The sequence below is a fragment of the Panthera onca genome, chromosome E2 (assembly GCF_046562875.1).
Source record: "Panthera onca isolate mPanOnc1 chromosome E2, mPanOnc1 haplotype 2, whole genome shotgun sequence".
Classification (NCBI taxonomy): Eukaryota; Metazoa; Chordata; class Mammalia; order Carnivora; family Felidae; genus Panthera; species Panthera onca.
The window spans coordinates 18,638,624-18,662,106 of NC_138353.1; the positions used below are offsets into that span (position 1 = coordinate 18,638,624).

Consider the following 23,483-nt stretch of genomic DNA (forward strand, 5'->3'; position numbering starts at 1 on the left):
AGACTTCCAGATCACTGACAGACACATGAAAAGATGTTCAACATCCCTCATCATCGAGGAAGTACAAATCAAAACCATGAAGAGATACCACATCACACCTGTCAGAATGGCTAAAATTAACAACAGAAGAAACAGAAGGTGTTGGCAAGGATGTGGAGAAAGGGGGACCCACTTGCACTGCTGGTGGGAATGCAAACTGGTACAGCCACTCTGGAGAACAGTACGGAGGTTCCTCAAAAAGTTAAAAATAGAACTACCCCATGACCCAGCAATTGACATAACAAGTATTTACTCAAAGAATACCAAAATACATGCATCCTGATGTTTATAGCAGCATTATCAACAATAGTCAGACTATGGAGAATGCCCAAATGTCCATTGACTGATGAATGGATCAAAAAGATATAGTATATATATACAGTGGAACATTACCCAGCAACCAAAAAGAATGAAATTTTGCCATTTGCAACAACATGGATGGAGCTAGAGTATATTAAGCTAAGGGAAATTAGTCAGAGAAAGACAAATACCATATGATTCCACTCATATGTGGAATTTAAGAAACAAAACAGATGAACATATGGGAGGGGAGGAAGAGAAAAGAGGGAGAGAAACCCCAAGAGACTCTTAACAGTAGAGAACAAACAGGGTTGATGGAGGGAGGTGGGTGGGGGTGGGCTTGATAGATGATGGGTATTAAGGAGGGCACCTGTTATGATGAGCAGTGAGTGTTGTATGTAAGTGATTCTACTCCTGAAACCAATATTGCATTGTGTGTTAACTAACTAGAATTTAAATAAAAATTTGAAAAGAAAAAAAAAGTACACAGACATTTCAAAGGAAAACAAAGGCATAGAGAAACATGAAACAGGTTTATGTAACAGATGAAAAAAAAAGGCAGGATGAAAATAGTTTCTGCCCAGATTGTGACTACATGAAATATGTATGAATAAAGACAAGGATGGAAGTTTAATTAATTAACTGGTTAATGTGGTAGTTAAAATAAAAATCTTCTGCATAGCAAAAAAAATTAACAAAATGAAAAGGCAACTTATGGAATTGAAGAAAATATTTGTCAACCATCTATCTGGTAAGGGGTTAGTATCTAAAATATATAAATAACTCCTACAACTCAATATTTTAAAAACCCTTTTTTTAAAAAAAAAAAGCAGAGAAAATGAATAGGCACTCTTCCAAAGAAAACATACAGATGGCCAATAGGCACACAAAAATGTGCTTGACATTGCTAATCATACACACACACACACACACACACACACACACACACACAGAAATTGAATACTTTTCAGGCAGAGAAAGAAGGGAAACCTGTCATTTGTGACAACTTGGATGAAACTTGAGGGCATTACACTGAGTAAAATCTTAGGCTGAGACAAATACTATATACATTCATTTATATGTGGAATTTTTAAAAAGCCGAACTCAGAGAAACAGTAAGTACAGCAGAGCTAACCAGGTCCTGGAGGTGGAAAAAATCAGAGACGTTGGTCAAAGGGTACAAACTGCAATTATAAAATTAACAAGTTCTAGGGATTTAATGTACAGTATGGTGATTATAGCTAAAAATGCTATATTACATACTTGAAAATGCTATGAGGGGCGCCTGGGTGGCTCAGTCGGTTGAGCGTCTGACTTCAGCTCAGGTCATGATCTCACGGTCTTGTGAGTTCGAGCCCCACGTCGGGCTCTGCGCTGACAGCTCGGAGCCTGGAGCCTGTTTCAGATCTGTGTCTCCCTCTCTCTCTGGCCCCCCCCCCCCCCCCCCCCCCGCTCATGCTCTGTCTCTCTCTGTCTCAAAAATAAATAAACATTAAAAAAAAAAAAAAGAAAATGCTATGAGAGTCTGTCTTAAATATCCTCATCACACAAAAGCAATGGTAATTATGTAATGGGATGTAGGTGCCAGGTAATGCTATGGTGGTGATCATTTTGTAATATATAAATGTATCAAAACAACACAGTATACATCTTAAACTTACACAATGTTATGTGTCGATTATATCTCAATAAATTGGGGAGTGGAGAGAAGGAAATCATAAAAGCTTCCAGAGGAAAATGACACATTACATATACAGGAGTACTGTCGTAAGAATGACAGCTGAATTCTCATGAGAAATTATGGTCTATGGAAGACATCTCTAAAGCACTATGAGACAAAAATCTATAAAGCAGTCTAATTTGGTCATTTGTATCTTCTCTCGATCAATTTAAATTAGAAATCAGTAATCAAAAGATATTTGGCAAGTGTTCAAATATTGGGAAATTAAATCATATACTCCTAAACGATCCACAAGTCAAAAAGGAAATGAGAAATTAGAACGTACCTTGTTCTGAATGAAAATCAAACAACACTCATTAAGAATTGTAGGATACTGCTAGCAAATTTATAGCACTAAATGCCAATATTAGAAAATAAAGATCTCAAATCAGTGACTCTCTCTTAAGAAACTAGAAAAGAAAGAGCAGACAAAATCCAAAGTAAGCAGAAGAAGAAAAATAACAGACCAGAGTAAAAGCCACTCAAATATATAACTGTAAAATAATAGACAAATTTATGAGACCCTATATGTGGCTTTTCAAAAAACTCCTAAACATCTAGCCACATTGATCAGAATAAAAAGAGAGAAGATGCAAATGACATTTGTTTTATGTTTTTAGCGTATATATTTTGTCTTTACATTTAAAGTGGGTTTCCTATAGGCAGCATATATTGGAGTCTTTTGTATTCACTCTAACAATTTCCATCTCTTAAAAAGAATTTTTAAACCATTTATATTTAAAGTGATTACTCATATATTGGATTTATATCTACAGCATTGCTATTTATTTCCCATTTGTCCCATCTGTCCTTTTTCTGCCTAATTTTGAATTATTTTATTTAGTTAGTTATTTTGAGAGAGACAGAGACATCTCAAGTGGGGGAGGGGCAGAGAGAGAGAGAGAGAGAGAGAGGGAGAGAAAGAATCCCAAGCAGGCTCCACATCATCAGCGCAGAGCCTGATGCAGGGTTCAAGCTCATGAATGGTGAGATCATGACCTGAGCTGAGATCAAGAGTCAGATGCTTAACTGACTGAGCCACCCAAGCATCCCTTGAACTATTTTTACAATTCAATATTTTGTTATATATTCACTTATTTTTTAGTGATTTTAAAGTGGTTTTATTTTATAGTATGCATCTTTAACTTATCACAATCAACATTCAAGTAATATTGTATCTCTTCACATATGGTATAAAAAATACCATAAGAACAGTAAGCATCCATTCTTCTCCCCTGGCAGTTGTGCGATGTGTCATACATTTTATTTCTACAAGTGTTATCAATCCCAATCTAGATTGTTATTCTATTCTTTTGTTTTAGAGAGTGAATTTTATTCCAAATAGAATTGCAATGTGAAAAAAAAGTATCATAAAAGTATTATACTCTCAGGGGTGCCTGGGTGACTCAGTCGGTTGAGCATCTGACTCTTGATTTTGGCTCAGGTCATGATCCCAGGGTCATGGGATCAAGCCCTGCATTGGGCTCCCCACTGAGTGTGGATCCTGCTTAAGATTCTCTCTCTCTCCCTCTGTCCCCCTCCCCTACTCACACTTTGTCTTTCTAAAACAATTTTTTAAAAGTATTATACTCTCTGTATGTATATATAATAATATATGTTATGATTATATTATACACACACACACACACACACACACACACACACACATATCTTTGAGAAGGTCTTCTTTAAGGTTATAAAAATATTCTACAATTTTTTCCAAGACTTTTATGGGATTTTTCTGTCTCACTCTTTAAATATATAAGCCTTGGAGCACCTGGATGGCTCAGTCAGTTGAGTGTCTGACTCTTGGTTTTGGCTTAGGTCATGGTCTCATGGTTTCATGAGTTCAAGCCCCATGTTGGGCTCCATGCTGACAGTGCGGAGCCTGCTTGGGATTCTGTGTCTTCCTCTCTCTTTGCCCCTCCTCCACTTGCACTGTCTCTGTCTCTGTCAAAATAAATAACCTTAAAACATCTTTTAATATGTAAGACTTTAACTTATCTGGAGTTTATTTTGAAGAAAACTGTCAGTGAGGTATCCAATAGTTTGATTTCCCCAAATGTTCAATCAATTGATCCAGCACCATTCCATTTATGAAATAATCCTAACTTCTTCACTTACTTGCAAGTTACCTTTATCATAAAATCCATGATTATTTACATCTATGTCTGGCCTTCTTTTCACAGTCCATTTATCTGCTTGTGATGTTTATGTTTTAATATTTCATAGGGGCACCTAGGTGGCTCAGTCAGTTGAGCATCCAACTCTTGGTTTCAGTTCGGGTCATGATCCCAGGGTCGAGCCCCGAGTCGGGATCCATGCTGGGCATGGAGGCTGCTTGGGTTTCTCCCTCTCCCTCTGCCCCTCTCCCTTGCTCATGTGTGCTCTCTCTGTCAAATATAAATAAATAAATAAATTTTAGTATTTCATAGGCCTTGCTGCCCCTGATTTTGTTTTAAAATTTTTGTTCAGGGGCGCCTGGTGGCTCGGTTGGTTAAGTGGCCAACTCTTGATTGCAGGTCAGGTCATGATCTCAAGATTCGTGGGACTGAGTCCCATGTCAGGCTCTGCGCTGGACATGAAACCTGCTTAAGATTCTCTCTCCCTCTCCCTCTGCCTCTCCCCTGCTCACTCTCTCTCTTTCAAAAAAAAATTTTTTAAATAAAGTACTTTTTTCTTCAAAAAAATCCTGTTCAAAAATCCAGTTTATAAAACATAAATAAACTGTTATTTTTGGAGGGAAATGACATATTTATGCTGTTCAAAATTCCCATTCAAATCTTTTGTTTATTTAAGTCCTCTGTATATTTGGGCCTGAGGAGGAATTTAGGGTTTTTCAATATTAATTAATTCAACAAATATTTAGTGAGAGCCAGTTTTGTGCCTTTAAGTGTTTTAGTACTGCGTTTGGAGATTTAAATTTGGAAGAAAGTAAGTCTGTACAGAAAAGGGATGCAAAGGCAATGATCGCTTGTATAAGACACAAGCAACCAGAAAAAAAGCTGAGAAAGATGCCCCAATAAGAGAGAGAAAAACCAACAGACTATGATATCACGGAAGTCAAAAGAGAGAGAGAGAGAGATCACTCATGACAAATGGCTAATTAACTATTGGAACTTTGGCAATCAAGTCATTAATCCACAGGGAAAGGCTTGGCAGATCCATCTTAATTTCTTAAATATTTTGGTCATTTTGTTCAATGCCACTTAAAAAAAATCCATTCTTTCTCCATGACTCAATAAGCTGTCACTATTATATCTTAAACTTTCTTTGAGTCTATTTATGTGTTTTCTCTTCTATCACAATGACCATCCATTTCTCTACTGAAACTAGATTAATTGTTAGTCTTATACCTATGTTGTGATACCTAGTGAGAAAGATCTTGCTCATGGTTCTTATTTTTCTAAATTGTCTTGCTTGATATCAATTCAAGAATTTATTCTTTTGGAGGAACTTTAAATCAATCTTCATTAGAACAAAGATTAATTTAGATGGCTTTGGGAATAGTTGACATTTCTATAGTGTCAATTTATCCCCTACATATACGGGATATGATTTAGCCCCTTATCAATTCAAATTCTATTTTGTACTTCTCACTAAAATTGTAGACCTTTAGTCTGACCTGAACAGTTAATGTTAGGTCTAGCAGACTTGGTAGGTGTGAAACCCAGATGTAAAATGAGTAAACAGGTGAATTAAAATGCTTCAATTCAACCACTAGGCCAGAGAAGAGCCAGATCTCCCCCATGACAGCCATTCCCTCTGGGTTAGTTTCTTCCATCCACTTCTTTTCTCCCTTCCTCCTGAGCCAAGACTGCAAAGGGGTCATGGTTCCGCTGGCAGAACCCAAGAACAGCAGTGGAACTGAGAGTTCCTGCAGAAAGGTTGGCCTCCTCAGAAGACATCTACCAAAGAAGCAGAAAATGGTGGGGTGCCTGAGTGGCTCAGTCGGTTAAAGTGTCCAATTTCGGCTCAGGTCATGATCTCACAGTTCGTGGGTCTGAGCCCCGTGTCAGGCTCTGCACTGACAGCTCAGAACCTGGAGCCTGCTTTGGATTCTCTCTCTCTCTCTCTCTCTCTCTCTGCCCCTTCCCACTTGTGTGCACTCTCTCTCTCCTTCTCTCAAAAATAAACATTAAGAAATTTTTTAAAAACGAAGCAGAAAATGGCAAATACCACTGAGACACAGAGAGGATTTGTGATAAACCCACTCAGGTCATCACCTGAGCCACCCTTAAATTGCCAGGGTGACATTTTTTTTTAACGTTTATTTTTAAGAGAGAGGGTGAGCGCTTGCACACGTGCAAGTGGGGGAGGGGCAGAGAGAGGGAGACTCAGACTCCAAAGCAGGATTCAGGCCCTGAGCTGTCAGCACAGGGCCTGATGCCCAGCTCGAACTCACAAACCTTGAGATCATGACCTGAGCTGAAGTCAGTCGCCTAACCGACTGAGCCACCCAGGTGCCCTTGCCAGGATGACATTTAAGGGACTAGAGGCTCTGCTGCTGTGACAAATGCCACAGTTGGAAATATGCTACGTGGACAACATTTTTATCCTTCCATGGTGATGAATCCTGGGGTTACATGTATGTGATTTAATTTAATCCTCACACATAATCCCCATTTTGCAGATGAGAGAATGGCCCGAGGAAGAGGAAACCGCTCACATGTGCTCCTGATTCAGCCTGCCTCCAGTCCCCATGCTCTCAATGAGAACATGTCACCTCCCTTTGCCATGTCCCAGGATCTCCTGCCAGGCCTCCCACGCTTCCCGCACAGAACACAGACACGGGGCACCCGGGGGTGCTAAGATGCAGTTTTTTTATTCTAGTCTGCCTGATTATGAGTGAATTAGGTGAGGACAGGTATCTGGATTCCAGCTTTAGGTGTAAAGGAGAACAGGGCAGGAGGATGGGGCTCAGAAGGGGCATCAGCGGCAAAGATTCATCTCCCCAAAGTGTTCAGCTTGAGATCTTCTACGGTGTTCTGAGCTGCTTCACCCATGCAATCTTTGCTGAAGCTGATGGTTGCCTGGGAGAGAGTAAGACGAGGAGGGACAGAAGACCTGAGCGCATGGCAGCGCTATCCATTCCCCCAGGATCACCTCATGCCTCATCCACAGTGATTCCACTCATCCCTAGCAAGAACCTCTAGCCCACGGACCGATTTCTGGAGAGAGGGCCGCGATCAGTCAGACCAGGATGGAGACGGCTCCCCCCGTCACCCACGCACCTGTGCCGGGAGGGAGTCTGAACAACCAGTGAGGGAGGCAAGAAGAGGAGAAGATTCTGGAGGGTGTGATGGGGGCTGGGCATGGGTGAGGGGCAAGGTAGCTGAGTCTGGGTCCATGCGATGTCTCCCTCACCTGAGACTCATCTGTCAGGTGTACTGGACGTATGGAATGTGTATGTGTGTGTTGTGAACAATCCCATGTGCCCTGGGTGCCCGTAATCATGCAAGAAATTCCACTTCTTCACAAAGCTCTCATTTTACAGACGCAGCACTTAAGGGCAAGTAGAGGTAAGAGGCAGACTAACCAAAATCTACCTAACTGTGCAACAAGAAAAATAACGGAAAAAGATAGTTCACCAGAAGTACGCTGACTAGCGCTGGGGTGCAGCTGCACGTATCTAGGAGCTGCCTCGAGGGCCTCAGGCACCAGAACAACAGAGTGGAAAATCTGACTTTAGACCCTGAAATGATACAGATGGAAGTGAGACTCTGAACCAAAGGAATAGCAGCCATCAAGGTGGGCACAAGGGGAAGTAAAACAGAAGCCAAAAACCAGAAGCTTCCCAAAGCCAGGGAGTCCCTTCCTGGGAAGAGAGTCTGAGGGCAGGTGCCTTAGTTTCAAAATTCCTCAACTAGAACTGACAAGGCTCCTACATGTGCAGGAGCTGAATGAAGAACTTTCTCTTCCCCGTGGAAGGTGAAAATCCTACTCCTGCAATTCTGGCACCCCTAACCTAGAAAGAAAAAATCCTATGAGTCAACACGCTTTCTATGCCACACCGATATTAGGCCGCTATTTTCCAACTGTGCGTAAGGTAATTCGCACACAAGGGACACGTGTGGTAGAAGAACAGGCTGGATGTGCTCATGGCATGAGGTTGCATATTCTATGTGCTGTAGAGTGGAGCAAAGGTTTATGTGCTTGATTGTTTATAGCTCTTACCTGCCATGTAGCCCCCGACTGCATGGTCTGTATGTGGAATATTACAATCTGCTGCACGCGCAACGTGAAGGTTGGGGAGGCGGGGAAGGATAGGAAATTACCATGACTATTGCATCCAAGGCCGTGGCCATCAATCCGTTCTCCATGTAGCAATCCTGGATTTTTTTCATGGCTGTTCTCTCTGGTTCAGTAGCATTGACTACCGTGAGTAAGAAGTCCAACAGTAATTCATTTCCAGTGGTCACCGCAGTAAAGACTTGATAAAAAATGGGGCAAGTTTCCGCTGAAGACACAAACAGAAAACACCTTAACAAAAGAATCAGCAGAGTAGGAGGTTCCTGTTTGCCCACCACTTGAAAGCAACTCACGTATATCCAGGGTCTTCTGACTCACCTTCCGCAGAGATCTGCCCACTCCCAGGACTGCTTACATCCCAGACAGACAGAACATTTTCTATGTGGCACTCTCAGCAGAAGAGAGCAGCTGGAGAGACCCCTGACCGGTGCCTCCGGGCATCCCAGCCTGCCTGTTTCTGCCTTTCAAATAAGCACCACTACCCCCAACTAACTATCCCCTATTGTGTGCACAACTAATGACCCCTCCATCTCCAAACCTCTCCTTCCATTCAACGACTAAAAACATCAGGGGGGTTCTGGAGGACTCCTGGACAATGATCTCCCAGCTGCTGCCTAACTTTGTGGCTAGAACCTGTTTGGAGATCACCATGGGAGGTGAAGGAGTGAGATAGAGCAGGGCAAGGATCAGGAAGGTCATCTGTCCCTCCATCTGCTCTCACCCATCTTGACGCCCAGCTCTTGGGTCACCAGCAATGCCAGCACAAGCAGTGCCCCCCTCATCGTGTCAGCTGCTAGAATGCTCTGCTCAGGACAGGATTTCTGCTGCTTTATAAACTACTAGCACCCTAAGCCCAGTCCACACCCCCCCTAGAAGCTCCAAAGGCCTGTGGGCAGGGACCTGGCACATGTGGCTCCCTCAGCCCTTGGGCTGTTAAGAGTGGGAAGCCCTTCCTACTCTTGAGGCCAAAGCTCTTGGAGAGGATGTGGTTTTTTTCTTTGCCAAAGACCAACGGGAGGTGACGTGTCTAAGTGATTCCATGCTGAGCCAACTGCTCTGTTGTCCCGGCTCCAACTGTCACCCCTGTTTCCTGCTACTCCTTCCCTCAAACTATCCTGGCTCCCAAATGCGATACTCTCCCAAGACAAAGAGATGAAAATCACAGGAGGGGTCAAGGACAGGTCTACACCACTACGGGTAGACAAAAGAGCATCCAAAAACCTTACTTGTGCCCAAGTTTAAGTCCTGGAGATAAGTATGGGGTGCTAGTCCCAACTCAAGCCTCTTGAACACCTTAACTGCTGCAGTCTGTGGATCAAGCCCTGAGAATGGGTGGACCCCATCCTTGGGCTACAAATCACTCCCTACTAGGGGAGTCTCAGGATGCTTGGGCATGTAGGCCTCCTCAAGGGCTGGTAACGCTCCAAATTAGGATCATGTCACCTGCTTCCCTCTCACCCTTAAGGAAGCAAATGCCTGGGCACCTTCTTGACTCCCAGTAGCTCCAGCTTTGGCCCTGTCTCACCCTCCTCCATCAGTAAACTTAATCCCAAGAGGAGGTTGGACTTACTAGCCCATCCAGAAACATTAGTGAATAGTTGTGGGGTTGTACAGTTTGCCTCTTATGTCCACTGTGGGTTGGAGCTCCACATACCAAGGTGCCAGGTCAACCAAAGGTGCTTAAACGCTCTCAAGAGCTAAACTCAACCTTCTAATCTAGGCAAGTAGTTTATTGGCACAAACATGATGAGATAGTCCATGAAAATTATAGAAGGAAACTCCCAGTGGCCAAATCTGAAACAATTTGAGCAAACAAAAGAAATAACATTGTATTGGTTGATAACCCAAAGTATACAATTAAATGTGTGAGTCCATACTGATATAAATGTTTAAATAAATAAATAAGGAGATAAGAGACAGATATTCTTTACAAAAGCATTCCAGATAATACACATACGTACTCTCCCTTAAGGAGGTGGAGCTTATTGCCTGCCCTCCTTGTGAGTGGGTTAGACTTAATAATTCATTTCCAAAGAGTAGGTAGGAGAAGGGGAAAACCATGCAGAAACCTGGCAAAGCCAACATTAATCAAATGATCAAGGCTAACGTAACCAGGGATGATACACATTACCACGTGACGATACGACACTTCACCTCTTTGGTGTCTCCCTGAACCCCATACCTAAAGTTCAGACTCTTAAACTATGAGAAAAACAGCAGACAAAGTCAGCTTAGTGGACATTCTGTAATACCTGGTCCTCAAGACTATCAAGGCCATGACAAACAAGGAAAGACTAAGAAACTATCACGGACCACAAGAGACTGGGAAAACATGACAATTAAGGCAGTGTGTGTAGGATGTGGACTGGATTCTAGAACACAAAGAGGATATTAATGAACAAACTGGTAAAATCCGAATAAAGTCTGGAATTTAGTTAGTAGTAATATGCCAATGTCAGTTTTGACAAATCTTTGCAACTTTTCTGTAAGTCTAGAACTATCCCCAAATAAAAATGCATTAAAAAAAAAAAAAAAAACCCAAACACTTGCATGAGGAAAGGATTGCATATACTGGCAAGACTTCAGCCAGCAAGTGCCCTTGACCTCGGCGAATGTCCCCACATGAAGAGATATCTCAGACGGACTTGTGGCACCCAGTGGGTCTGCACGGACATCAGCATCCTGACTGTGTTGCTCCAGCACTCCAAAATCTGGCTTCACCATCTCACAGAGCTGGGGAGAACTGGAAGGAAGGGCCTAGTGAAGGACAGCAGACATGTGATCCTTGCCCAAGCGCCCTGACCACCCTGAAATTCTGTCCCAGTGAAGAAAGAGCAAGCATGGCCAGTCTGGGGCACATGAAGCTTGTGTTCCCAGGTGGATAGGTGCCCAGGAACCTCTGAGAGACATCTGCAGTGACCTGAGCTCGTCATGAGGTGACCATCATAGGTATGACCTTGGGGCCTCATGACTGGAGTGGCTCCATGGTGGCTAACTGACAGCTGGAGTTCAGGACTCGGTTCCTCTTAGCCAAGAGCAGTTACCGGATGTGAATCCTGTTTGGCATAGAGTTCTGACTGGAACCAGAAAACTTTTGTCTTACCTTCAGCTCTGGGCTCCAGCAAACCTCCTTCTGTCACAGAGACTCAGAGAAAAGGCCCAGCAAGGTACCTCCAGCAAGCAAGCATTAAGTACAAATGTTCTCGGTTATCAACTCCACAGAAATGAGATATTCCTTTCTTCCATCTAACAAACATTCGTGAAGTCCCTGCTACATTGTGGCCCCTCTCCCCATCCTGGGGATGCAGCAGCACACACGGCAGAGCCCTCACTCTCCTGGAGCTCGTTATACGTCTAAGGGGGAGGGGAAGACGATCACCAAATGACAAGGAGTGCTATGGAGGGAGACGAAGTGGGAGAGAACAGCATGTGCTGCTGGGGGAGGTGGGGGGCCCTGACATAAGGGATCAAGCATGTGGGAAAGTCTCTCTGATAAGGCGGCGTTTGAGGAGCCCTGAGCAATTATGCCATGAATCATATACTTGTTAGGAAGAGCATCCTGGGCAGTGGCAGCAGCTCGTGCAAAGGCCCTGGCATGGTCAAGAAGCAGAAAGGAGACCCGTGAGGGAGGAGAGAATGGCAGGAGTAGATTCAGAAAAGCAGCAGGTCTTTGGTGGGGCGCTGGATACGCAGAGCACACGACGGTCCCAGGCCACAGAAGCAGTCTGGCTTTTCCTCGGATTGTATCTCCAGAGAGATAATGGTGTGAATACTATGGACAGTATAGAGAAACTCAAAGGAAGAAGCCAATTGGGGGGAAATGATATTTCTGTGTCTGTCTGAGGGGCTATTAAAGTGACCAGGTGACAGGACTCGGTCAAGAGACAACTAGAACCTGGGCGCCAGCATGTAGGGGAGGGTTCAGGGCTCCAGAATCAGATTCAGGAGACTGGCTCAAGGGAGGCCACTGAGCAGCAGGTCAAGGACACAGATTATGATGAAGGCAGGGCAGGAGCCACCAGAGACCGGCCTTCTTTTGGTACTTGCTAGCTGTGAGCCCACTAGCTAAGCACTGGGTTTCCTGAAAAATCCGTAAGTTGAGACCAGACCATCTTCAAGGTCACATGTAATGACAGGCTGACATTGGCCATCATTCGGGAGGCCTGACTTGGGAGATTCTCTTGCCCCTTTCCCCAATCAACCTAGAAAATTTCAGTTGTGAAATTACTGGTGTCAGCTGACACTTGGACAGAGCCCTCAAGACGGGGAAGGGCAGCCAAGGTAGTGTCATCTGTTGACTAGGGGACTTAGGATCCTGCCCACACATACATCTCCTCCCTCCACAGCACCCAGGCAATTCTTAGTTGCAGCCCAGAGAGGCCTGGCGGTGCCTCCTGGAAAAGGATGTTAGACGCAGCCCTCCCACCCTGCCCTACTGTTGGGGCCACAGCAGGTATAAAAGGGTTCCAGGCTGGGGAGGGAGCACCTGCCACTGCATCATGAAGGGGGCTCGTGTTCTCGTGCTTCTCTGGGCTGCCTTGCTCTTGATCTCGGGTGGAAGTAGGTGTCTGGGACATGAGTGTCTGGGGACACAGATTCTCCAGGGGTTCTAACACCTTCCCAGGGCACTTCTGAGCATGGCGGGAAAGGGAAGGGAAGAATGTGTCCTGATGAAGGTCTTTCAAAAGGGAGGGTCAGCTTGTCTTTGTGTTCCAGATTGTGAAATTTGCTCAGCTGTGAAGAGGAATGTTGACCTATTCCTGACGGGAACCCCTGACGAATATGTTGAGCAAGTGGCACAATACAATGCACAATCTGTGGTGTTGGACAATGCCAGAACACTGAAGAACTGCGTTGATGCAAAAATGACAGAAGAGGATAAGGAGAATGCTCTCAGCGTGCTGGTGGGTCTAGCTCTGTGTGTCTGTGCCTCTGATGCCTGTCTGGGGGGTCTGCTCAGGGCAGTGCAGGGGCGGGGGGTGCTCCTGTTTCTTCTCCACCATGGCCCTTCCCTGGGAATCTGGGAGGAGAAAGACGCCATGGCTGGGGAAGTAGAGGGGATCATGTGGGGAAGACTCAGCCTACCCCTCAAGCTTTGGGGCTGGCCCAGGCTGCTCAACGCTGCTTGGCCACCAGCTTGGGAGTCTGCAGGCCCTCCTGTGTCCCTGGCATCACTTGGCCTCAGTGTCAGGCCCTCAGCTCTGGCCTTCCTGACTCCAGCCTCTCCAGCACGTGAGACTGGATCTTCAAACTGTTTGCACTAGGTGCTTCCTATCTCCAAACATCAGTTCCTTTTCTCTTAACTCCTCAAGTTCCATATTCCACCCCCCCCCCAAAAAAAAACCCTCATTTGTCTTCATTCCCTGGGTCCCAGAGGGCCATTCTGTGCCTCACATACTGAGGGAGAGGAGGAGGGGAGGGGAGAGGAGGGGTGGGACAGGGAGGGGCGAGGGGAGGTGAGACGAGGCAGCTTCCAAAAGCCCTCCTCCTGCCCTGCCATTCTGTGCCTCACATACCAAGAGAGAGGATGATGGGAGGGGAGGGGAGGGGAGAGGGGAGGGGAGGGGAGGGGAGAGGGGAGGGGAGGGGAAGGGAGAGGGGAGGGGAGGGGAGGGGAGAGGGGAGGAGAGGGGAGGAGAGGAGAGGCAGCTTCCAAAAAGTCCTCCTCCTGCCCTGCCCAGGCCTGGGATGCCCTGAGTGGAGAATTCCAGTGAATCCTCTCTCTGCTGTCCCAAAAGTAGGAACAAGCTACTGCTTCAGCAACAAGTGTCCAAAGGACAGAAGGAGGAAGCAGGCTGGACCAGCTCATTCCTGGAGTCTCCCAGATGCCCACAGGTGCATCTGGAGCCCTGCCAGGACCTTCTTGCCAGCCTCTTTCTATCCAAGTCTACCACTTCTATCCAAGACTGCCCTCCATCCCATCATAGTCCCCCCTCTCCTTTACTCTGTTTCATTGGAGGAAGCTTCTAGGCACACCCTGGGATTCTCTTGTTGTGCAGTAGATTGGGAAGAACCACCTTGGCCTGCTCAGATCCAGAAGCCACCCTCCAAACAAGCCTGCAGGCTCCTCCCCACAAAGTGTCCAGTGTGTGCTCAGTAGAGCTTGATGTCTCTCATACCCCTCGAGGTCTCACCAGGTCTCCTGACTTTCTCTTTGCAGGACAAAATATACACAAGTCCTCTGTGTTAATGGAGCCATCACTGCCAGGAGCCCTAAAGAAGCCACTGAACTGATCACTAAGTAGTCTCAGCAGCCTGCCATGTCCAGGTGTCTGACTAGAAGATTCCAGCAATAAAAGCCTTGCAATTCATGGAGAGTGCTTGCTCCTTGGGCTGGGCTTGGGGGGTGGAGGGGTGTTGCAGCAGGGGCACCACCAGTGTGCCTTCCAACCGTGGCTAGATTTGAATGCAGTCAGATGTCCTTCCTCCCCTGAATCCCAGAGGTGGGGGGAGGGGTGATGACCATTAGCACAGCCGGCATGTCTGAGCACTTCCGTGGACCAGGGTCCACACCTCACATGCATTATTTACCAAATTTCAGCCTCCCAGTGACCTCAAGAGACGGGAGTAATCATCCCAGTCTTACAAGCGAGGAGACTGGGGCTCAGAGAGGTAAAGTGTCTGCCAAAGATTACAGGCTCCCGGGCGTCAGGACCTGCGGCATCTGTGCACCCACTGCGAGAGACGGCTCAGCTCACCGTGTGGCTGTGCACGTGTTAGTCCTTCTCTGGGCCTCTGATTCCCACCTATAAAATGGAAATACCTCCCCTCTCCAGGGCCTCTTTGGTGGGGCCACAGAAAATCATGGGTGAGAAACAGCCCCTGTCCCAAGCACCTGGATGGAGAGAAAGAACAAGGGTCAAGGTGCGAGTGGTGAACCCCGTCACCTCCTGCACCTCAGTTTACCCTAGTGCCGACCACCCAACTGTGGATTCAGCTGCCCCCTTGTACTTAACACACTACAAGTTGGGTCTAATGCTCAGAGTGGATGTCCAGGGTCCTGGAGCTTCAGAACTCCTCTTGTGGCTCTGCTCTATGGCCATGATTCCGGAGGCTTCTCAGGCCCTGCTGCCCTCATCTGTCTCCTCTTGGCCAGGATCCTTGCCTCCTCTCTTACACTTCCATCCCCACCACCTGAGCACTCCCCCAGAAAAGAGTCTGCTGAACTTACACCACAGGGCTTCCCCCAGGAGGGGTATCTCTGTGATCATTTTGGTGAAGAGGCTGAGGAGAGGTTCCCAGAGGGGATCTCTCTCTCTCTCTCTGTGGAGCACGTCATGGGGACAGGAGAGGAAGGCCACCTTGCCCAGAGTGAGACCTGGCTCTTGGCCTATGGCCCACCACTCTGACCCCCAGGGTCTGGCTGGGGGCTACTTCTGAAATGGAGCACTGCCCCCATGGTAGCAAGGGGAGTCCAGAGGTCATAAGCAGGTTGTGGGGCAGAGACCCTTCTCATCACCCTCCCATATGTGACCCAGGGTGTGTATTCCACCACTCCCCCACCATACATACTTAAAAGTTCTTGGGCTTACAGAAGGAGAGCTGTCACCCAGATGAGTGGGCCGGGTCTTCCAATGTCATAGATGAAGACTCACCCTGGTCCACAGCAAGTGTAGGGAGTGAGGGGCACCCCACCCAAAGGTGAGAAGGCGATGAGCAACGGGCAGTTTGTCCTCACCAAGACACAACCAGTCCCCCAACTGCTTCTAGACTCGCACAGAACTCCCTGGGGACTGCTGGCACCTACGACATCTGGACGCTTTCTGTGTAATCCCTCCCCTCTGGCTGCCTTCCTGCAACCTATGGACTCTTTACCTAATCTGTGGCCAAGGAAAAATCAGGGTCAGATGCCCTTCTAAATTCCTTTCTGTCTGACATCCAAACCTCAGATGGCTTGAAAGGTAAATGTCAGGAACGTAAGGGTGAGGCTTTTGATCTCTGATTCACACATGACCTTGCCTCCGAGATCATAAAAGCGCCGCCCCACTTCCCCGTGGTCTGACCTAAATTCGCCCAAAACAGTGGTGGATAATCCCCTCTTGGAGACATCTTCCCTCTTCAAACACTTGCATCTTTCTTCACTGTTCGCTGGTTTTCTCCACCACCTGGGAGCTTGCTGAACACTGTTCGGCTCCCTCTACATGTGCGAAGCAGATCATGCCTACAGGGCAACCCTGAAACAATTCGGACCCCAGCCTCCTCACCTTCTGGCGGGTCAGTTCTGAAGTGAATTCCATACGGTCTCTGATAGGTGCCCAGTGGTCTTGAGTCCCAGTTGGCCAATCTTGCGGCTTTTCTCGTTTTCCTGTTTCACTGGAGCACCCTGAGGTCGCTTCCCAAATAAAGTGCCTGCCCTCATGTCCCTGTGTCTGGGTCTTCTTTGCTGGGAACTCAAACTGACATGATGACCGACATCCATCTGCCTGATCAAGAAGGAAAGGCGACGAAGTACAGTGAAAGACATTTGCCGAAGGCAAGAAGACAGGACTGTTAGAGCCCGAGGCACATCTTCCAGACTGAAGCCATGAGGGGTGAGCCCATACTACATTCTTTCAAGAGAGACACAGAAGGAATCAGAATAAATCAGCAAGCTATCTAACCCATTTTGGTCTAGTTGCCTGGGGGGAAAAAATAAAGTAAGGCCTAAGATTACTGGGAAGCCCCAGACTAAGAGAGACCCTGAAAGGAGTCCAGGAGGAACAAGGCAAGACAGGCTGCAGGCTGATCACCAAGGTCCAGGGAAACTGTGCCCACATGCAGTGGTACACAATGTGCTCCCTGCATAAGCACAGGCTTACGAAACACTCCACCGCTCAGCAAATGCCTTGAAGTGGGAAAAACATAGTGAAAAATAAATCTCTCATTCTCTTTTCCTCCTCAAAGGCCCACGAAAAAGACAGTAAAACAATTTAAAAGCACAAGCCCACGTGGAATACATTGCTCTATGTATTTAACCACAGGAACAAGAGTTTTCATTTCCTCTTGAACAGTTTGGGGATAATTCAGTACTATGCAGATAATAACAAAGTATGAGCAAGCCTAACCTAAAAAATGTATAAAAATATATACTTTGTAAAAAAAAGAAAGTTTATTTTGTTCCAAGAATGTAAACATAACTTAGCATTACAAAATACAGAATTCCCTGCCTTAAAAGACTAAAAGAGAAGAAAAACAAATGGTCATCTAAACTGGTGCAGAAAAAGTTTCATAATACTGGACACTTACGATTTTCAAAAATTAACAAAATGGGAATAAAAGAGGTTTTCATGAGAATGATAAAGTGCATTTATAAAAAAAAAACTAAAGGGGCACTAAGGAATCTACTCCTGAAATCATTGTTGCACTCTATGCTAATTTGGATGTAAATTAAAAAAAAAAACAAAACTAAATGGGTGATGGGCATTAAGGAGGGCACTTGTTATGATGAGCACTGGGTGTTCTATGTAAGTGATGAATCACTAAGTTCTACTCCTGACACCAATACTACGCTATATGTTAACTAACTAGGATTTAAATTAAAATTTGAAAGAAAAATTAATAAATAAATTTAAATGTTTTTAAAGAAAAAAAAATTTTAAACTATGACAAACTTCACACTTGATGGTAAGATATTACAAGAGGTCCACTTAAAATAAGAAATAAGGTAAGATGCTTATCAATGTATCACTTCTACTATAAACGTTATAGTATACTTACTAACCAATTCAGGAAGAAAAGAAAGTATGATATTAATGAAGTAGAAAACAGATAAGAAATTAAGAATATCGGGGTGCCTGGGAGGCTCAGTCAGTTAAGTGTCCAACTTCAGCTCAGGTCATGATCTTAACAGTTCGTGGGTTCAAGCCCTGCATCGGCTCTGTGCTGGCAGCTCAGAGCCTGGAGCCTGCTTCAGATTCTGTGTCTCCCTCTCTCTCTGCCCCTTGCCCACTCACACGCTGTCTCTCTCTCTCTCTCTCTCTCTCAAAAGTAAAAGAACATTAAAAATAAAATTTTTAAAAAATTAAGAATATCAATGACACCAAAAACTGTTTTTTTGAAAAATCAATTAAAGTTGATAAACCTGTACCACTGATCAAGAAGAAAAGAAGACACAAATTACCAATCAGAAATTGAAAAGGGGATGGCTTTAAAGAATTAAACTTTTGGGGCACCTGGGTGGCTCAGTCGGTTAAGCGTCCGACTTTGGCTCAGGTCACAATCTCATGGTCCATGAGTTCGAGCCCCACACCAGTCTATGTGCTGATGGCTCTGTGCCTAGAGCCTCCTTCAGATTCTGTGTCTCCCTCCCTCTCCCTCCCCTGCTCATGCTGTCCCTCTCTGTTTCTCAAAAATGAATAAACATTAAAAAATTAAAAAAAAATAAGAAAGTCCAAAATGTAATTCCTAATTGCCACCAAAATACCATGTATCCTCCTAACCATGGGAAGTCTTCCCCCATTGCAATAAATGGTACCTCTGGAACCTAGGTTTCCCCCTTTCCTTCACCATTCACAACCAATCCACCAGATTTCCTAATAAATCTATCTCTAAAACATATCATGTCTGTATTGTCTTCTCTCAGTATACTTCACCATGACCTTGGTGGAGAACTATCTCCCCAGACGAGGTCAAGGCAGTGCCCATCTGATAAATGGAGGCCAGCAGTGACCTCCTCAGGAGCCACTGCAGCAGGGATGTGGAATGAAAGCCAAATGGTAAAACATGAGAGGCGGAAGAATAGTCATATAGGAAGTTTTGCTGGGAAGGGAAACAGCGTCACTGTAAGTGCCCCACACTCCCAGGGAGGGAGTGCCGGAGTCAGGGTCAACCTATGCTCCCACATTTGTTAAGACTATCCTCACTTAGGGGCGCCTGGGTGGCTTAGTCGGTTAAGCCTCCGACTTCAGCTCAGGTCATGATCTCATGGTCCATGGGTTCGAGCCCCACATCGACAGCTTTGCTGACAGCTCTGAGCCTGGAGCCTGCTTTGGATTCTGTCTCCCTCTCTCTTTGACCCTCCCCTGCTCCCGCTCTGTCTCTCTCTCTCCTTCAAAAACAAATAAACATTAAAAAAAAAAAAAGACTATCCTCAGTCAGAATTAGTCCTCTGCCTCATCATCCTTCACGTAAGATGACTTCAATCTGCCGTCTTACTGGCAGGGTCGGTGCGACCCCTCCATCCCAGAGAACAGGCAAAGAAGTGGATACGCGAGAGGTAGAGCTGCGCAAAGCAGCGGCACAGAGAAACTGACCAGAGCAGGGCGGGAATGCCTCTGTCTGGCTTCAGGGAAAACAGTCCCTGCCTGAGACCCACACAACTGAGGAATCTAGCCAGCACCCAAGCCCCATGTCCAGAACTTGCACTGAGAACCAGAGGGAGCCTGGCTGAGGGTGCTGTAAATCTTCATCCACTCTCAGCTCTACTCAAGTTCACCACCTTTCATAAAGTGGAATAAAAGGCAGATAATCTCAAGCACAGGGATCTCCCTTGCCTCCAGCCACCGCCACCCCCCAGGACCTCAGAGCTGAAGGTACAAACCCTTCTTTGCTCCAGGCACTGTCATAGAAAAGTGTGTCACCGGGCTCTGTCATGCAAGTGAAGTTACTCGTGCTGGCACTTAACTTCAGGCAAGTATAATGGGGTTCGTGAGGCAGTCATGTGCCCAGTCATGTGCCAGGTGTGTGATCGACGTGTATGACATGGGCAGTTGTGGACAATGTGTGCATGTGGTGTGGGCTGATGGGAGACACATGAGGTTGGGCACAAACAGGTGAGTGTGTGCCAGGTACACAAACACCACCCTCCAAGGTGGTGAAGTATGTCAGAGCCACAGTCCTCCAGCCCTGGGAGGCCCAGAGGGGCCTCATGTCCTAGGCAGCCTCCCAGCTCTCTCAGTCCTGCAGAGCGACCCTCCTGCTGCTGAGGACCTCCAGCTGTCACTGCCCCATCAGCTTCGGGAGGACAGCCCCGCAGTGCTCTCGGGGGCAGAGGAGGAGGGAGGACAGAAAGGGGAAAGCAAAGATCCAGCCCCCTGGGGCTGTGCTCACCGGCCTGGACCACCCTGCACTCCTCCCTGATCCCACATTTATCTGCTACAGTCTTTCTCGAGTCTCTGTTGCAGAATGAAATCTGCTAAGCAAGTGCTCTGCCCTCAGATCTGCCCTCAGACCTTGGTGCCTTCTCTCTGTAGTCTGTTTGCAGTGCATTTCTTCCCTCTCTTTGAGTCACGCAGACCATGCCATATCAGGAAGTGTCCCCTACCCCTATCCTGCGGCCCCCACCCCAGATCTCTCCTTCAGACACACACAGAGCAGAGTCACCCAGACAACCCATCACAACCCCACGATCACATTCACAAAATCAACCGCCAAAAGCAGACTGACAGTGCAGCCTGAATGTCACCTGCCTCTGTGACCCTTCTGTTACAGCCAGAAGAAAAGCAAACAGGCCTCCGTCTCCACTGTTGTTTATCATCATTCTGGAATTTGGACCGATGAAACAGAGCCAGAAAAAGACGCGAGGCATAGTAAGATCCTAATCCATAAAGTATTATTGATATACAATACGTTTTATAAATGAAAATAAAAATGTCATTATGCCCAAAGTAATCTAGAATTTGAAACCATTTCAAGTCAAACCTCTACCACATATTTATTCTCTTATGTGATGAATTGATTCTTAAAGTTCTTCGAGAATAAACATTTCAGAACATTCAAACTGAAGAAAGGGTCATAAATAGGAAAGTCACAGGAGACCGAGGCACATGGCCATCACATAGCAAAGATGTGCATCCTCATAAATAGTCAAAAAATGCAAAATAAGACATTCTCGCCAAAACAGAACAGACTTTTTTTTTTTTTAATTGGCAAAATCCAGGGATAACGAGGGTGTCAGAAAGCAAGTGTTTTCATATGGTTGACAGAAATGTCCGTGGGCACGAATGATGCAGTGGGTAAGTGGCAATGTGAATCAACATCATTATAAATCTGAAAATCCCTCAAACTGTCATTTCCACTTTTATGTCTTGACCCTAGGTAAATAGTTAAGGACAGACACAAGAATATTTCTTATCCCTACATCGTTTACAAGAGCAATGTCTTAAATGTCCGCTAGGAAAACAGATGATGTCTTATAAGAAATAGATTATTTAAATTTCGCTAATGGGCTACGATGAACACACGGTGTTTGTAGAAAGGCACTTTTAAAGCGAAGCTATATTGACTTTTTTTCAAGTGGATGGTGAGGTTCTTCCACAGAAAGTGGTTGGAAACCACTACCAGAGTGTTGGTTTTGCTAGAAGCATCTCTCTGCATAAAACCCCAATACAGACTGGGAGTGCTGGGGCGTGTCTTGGGGCAGTAAATACCCCCTATCCAGTTCAGACCTTCAAGACCCGTGGGAACTGCAGGTCCTGGAACACACGTCGAAGGGGACAATTGCCAGGAGAAGGCAGATATCTTCTCACAGCCTCTCAGGCCAAGCCCCTTGTCTTTCCACAATGCCAGTCCATACCTCCTCAGAATTGGCCGACCCAGCCTCGTCTCTAGGGTCCTGGCCACCCCAAAGCTAACGGGAAGACGGCCCAAGGTGGAAACGTGTCCACACAAAAGAACACATGGCACCACTGGGATAAAACCATAGGGGCTTCCAGTTACAGACGGTGGACTGGGCATCTTCATTCATGCCCTCTCTCACCAGTGACCAACCAGATGGAGGATAAAGAAATTTCGAAATTGATCACCTTACCTACCAAAGTCAATTAGAAGGGGCTTGTTAGAGGATTTGAGATTTCAACAAAATGGTGGAAAAGGAGAATAGTAGGAGACCGAGGGTTGTTTAGTAGGACTCAAAGATCTAGTGTTCCAAAAAGGGGTAACACAGGGTCACAGCTGATTTGCTCCCATAGACTGCCACACAGGCAGTCTGCACACAGTCTGTTGTAAATGGGGGAGCAGGTCCCCCCATAGGGTCGTTAAGGATCACTTCAACATGGCTGTGGAACTTATATTCAAAGAGGCATACGGAATTAAAGCATTATTATTCTCACAGGGGACCAGATGGGAGAAGCACAAAGGGAATGGGCTCCACCAAGGAAGTGAAGAGTCAAGAGATACAGAGGACTCACAGGCAAGAGCCTTTGTCAGGGATAAGGACGGGGTCTGGAAGCAAAAGGCCTGAGGGCATTTCACTGGCACACTTTCATGTCACTAAGTTAGTCACAGGAAGGCAAGAAGGGGAACTTGTGGTAGGGACCAGCATTTTCCCCAGCCCAGGGACCAGGGATGGACACTGCAACCTGTTTGTGAGGATGCAGAGGCAGCAGGAAAATATGAAATTTTGAAAATTTACAACACAATAAACCCTGTTATGCCTCGGCATGAATAATACCAGTTGGATAGATAACACTTGTCTGGGTTGTGGAGATATTAAAGATGATTGGACAGCTTGACTCAACCACCAAGAGCAAAGTCTGACAAATGCGATGACCAGGAAGAGTCCTGTTAGGCAAATGGTGAGGCTCTGGAATCCTCAAATACAAGGGAATCTCCATAAGACCATCAGCAGATTAATCAGCAGACCCCTCCAGGCCAGGAATAATATATTCAGATGCTGAAGGCGGGGGGGGGGGGGGGGGGGGGGGCGGGGAGGTTACTGCCAACCAAGAATGTTTCACCCACCAAAGCTGTTCTGCAGAGATGAAGGAGACACAAAGACCTTCCTGGACAAACAGAAGCTGCAGGAATTCATCAGCACTACACCTGCCTTATAAGAAATGCTGAAAGGAGTTCTTTATGATAAAATAGCAGGCACAACTTAGTAAAATGAAAACACATGACAATGTAAAACACACTGGTAAGGTAAGTATATAGTCATAGTCAGACTACTCTAATACTATAATATGGTGGTATGTTAATAACCTAACTTTAATATAAAGGTTAAGGAACAACAGTATAAAAAACACTGTAGCTACAATGTATCATCAATGTATACACAATATAAAAATATGTAAGTTGTGACATCGAAACATAAAATGGAAAATAGATTAAAAGGCATCCAAATTGGAAAGGAAGAAGTAAAACTGCATCTATTTACAGGTAATGTAATACTATATGTAGAAAACCCTAAAGCTTCACCAAAACAACAACAACAACAACAACAACAACAACAACTATTAGACCTAATAAATAAATT

The 23,483-nt window shown here is 45.7% G+C and overlaps 2 protein-coding genes across 2 annotated transcripts; one reads left to right on the forward strand and one right to left on the reverse strand.

Annotated features, from left to right (window-relative positions):
• Nucleotides 1-6,871: 6,871 nt before the first annotated feature.
• On the reverse strand, nucleotides 6,872-10,465 carry LOC132691368 (major allergen I polypeptide chain 2-like). Its single transcript, XM_060652773.2, has 3 exons — nucleotides 9,033-10,465; nucleotides 8,338-8,519; nucleotides 6,872-7,092 (listed from the first exon to the last, which is right to left on the reverse strand). The coding sequence occupies exons 1-3, from the start codon at nucleotides 9,091-9,093 to the stop codon at nucleotides 7,006-7,008; spliced, it is 330 nt and encodes a 109-aa protein (XP_060508756.1). The 5' UTR covers nucleotides 9,094-10,465; the 3' UTR covers nucleotides 6,872-7,005.
• Nucleotides 10,466-12,810: 2,345 nt separating this feature from the next.
• Nucleotides 12,811-14,660, forward strand: LOC132691367 (major allergen I polypeptide chain 1). The gene is made up of 3 exons (XM_060652772.2): nucleotides 12,811-12,871; nucleotides 13,028-13,215; nucleotides 14,472-14,660. The coding sequence occupies exons 1-3, from the start codon at nucleotides 12,811-12,813 to the stop codon at nucleotides 14,499-14,501; spliced, it is 279 nt and encodes a 92-aa protein (XP_060508755.2). The 3' UTR covers nucleotides 14,502-14,660.
• The last annotated feature ends 8,823 nt before the right edge of the window (nucleotides 14,661-23,483 follow it).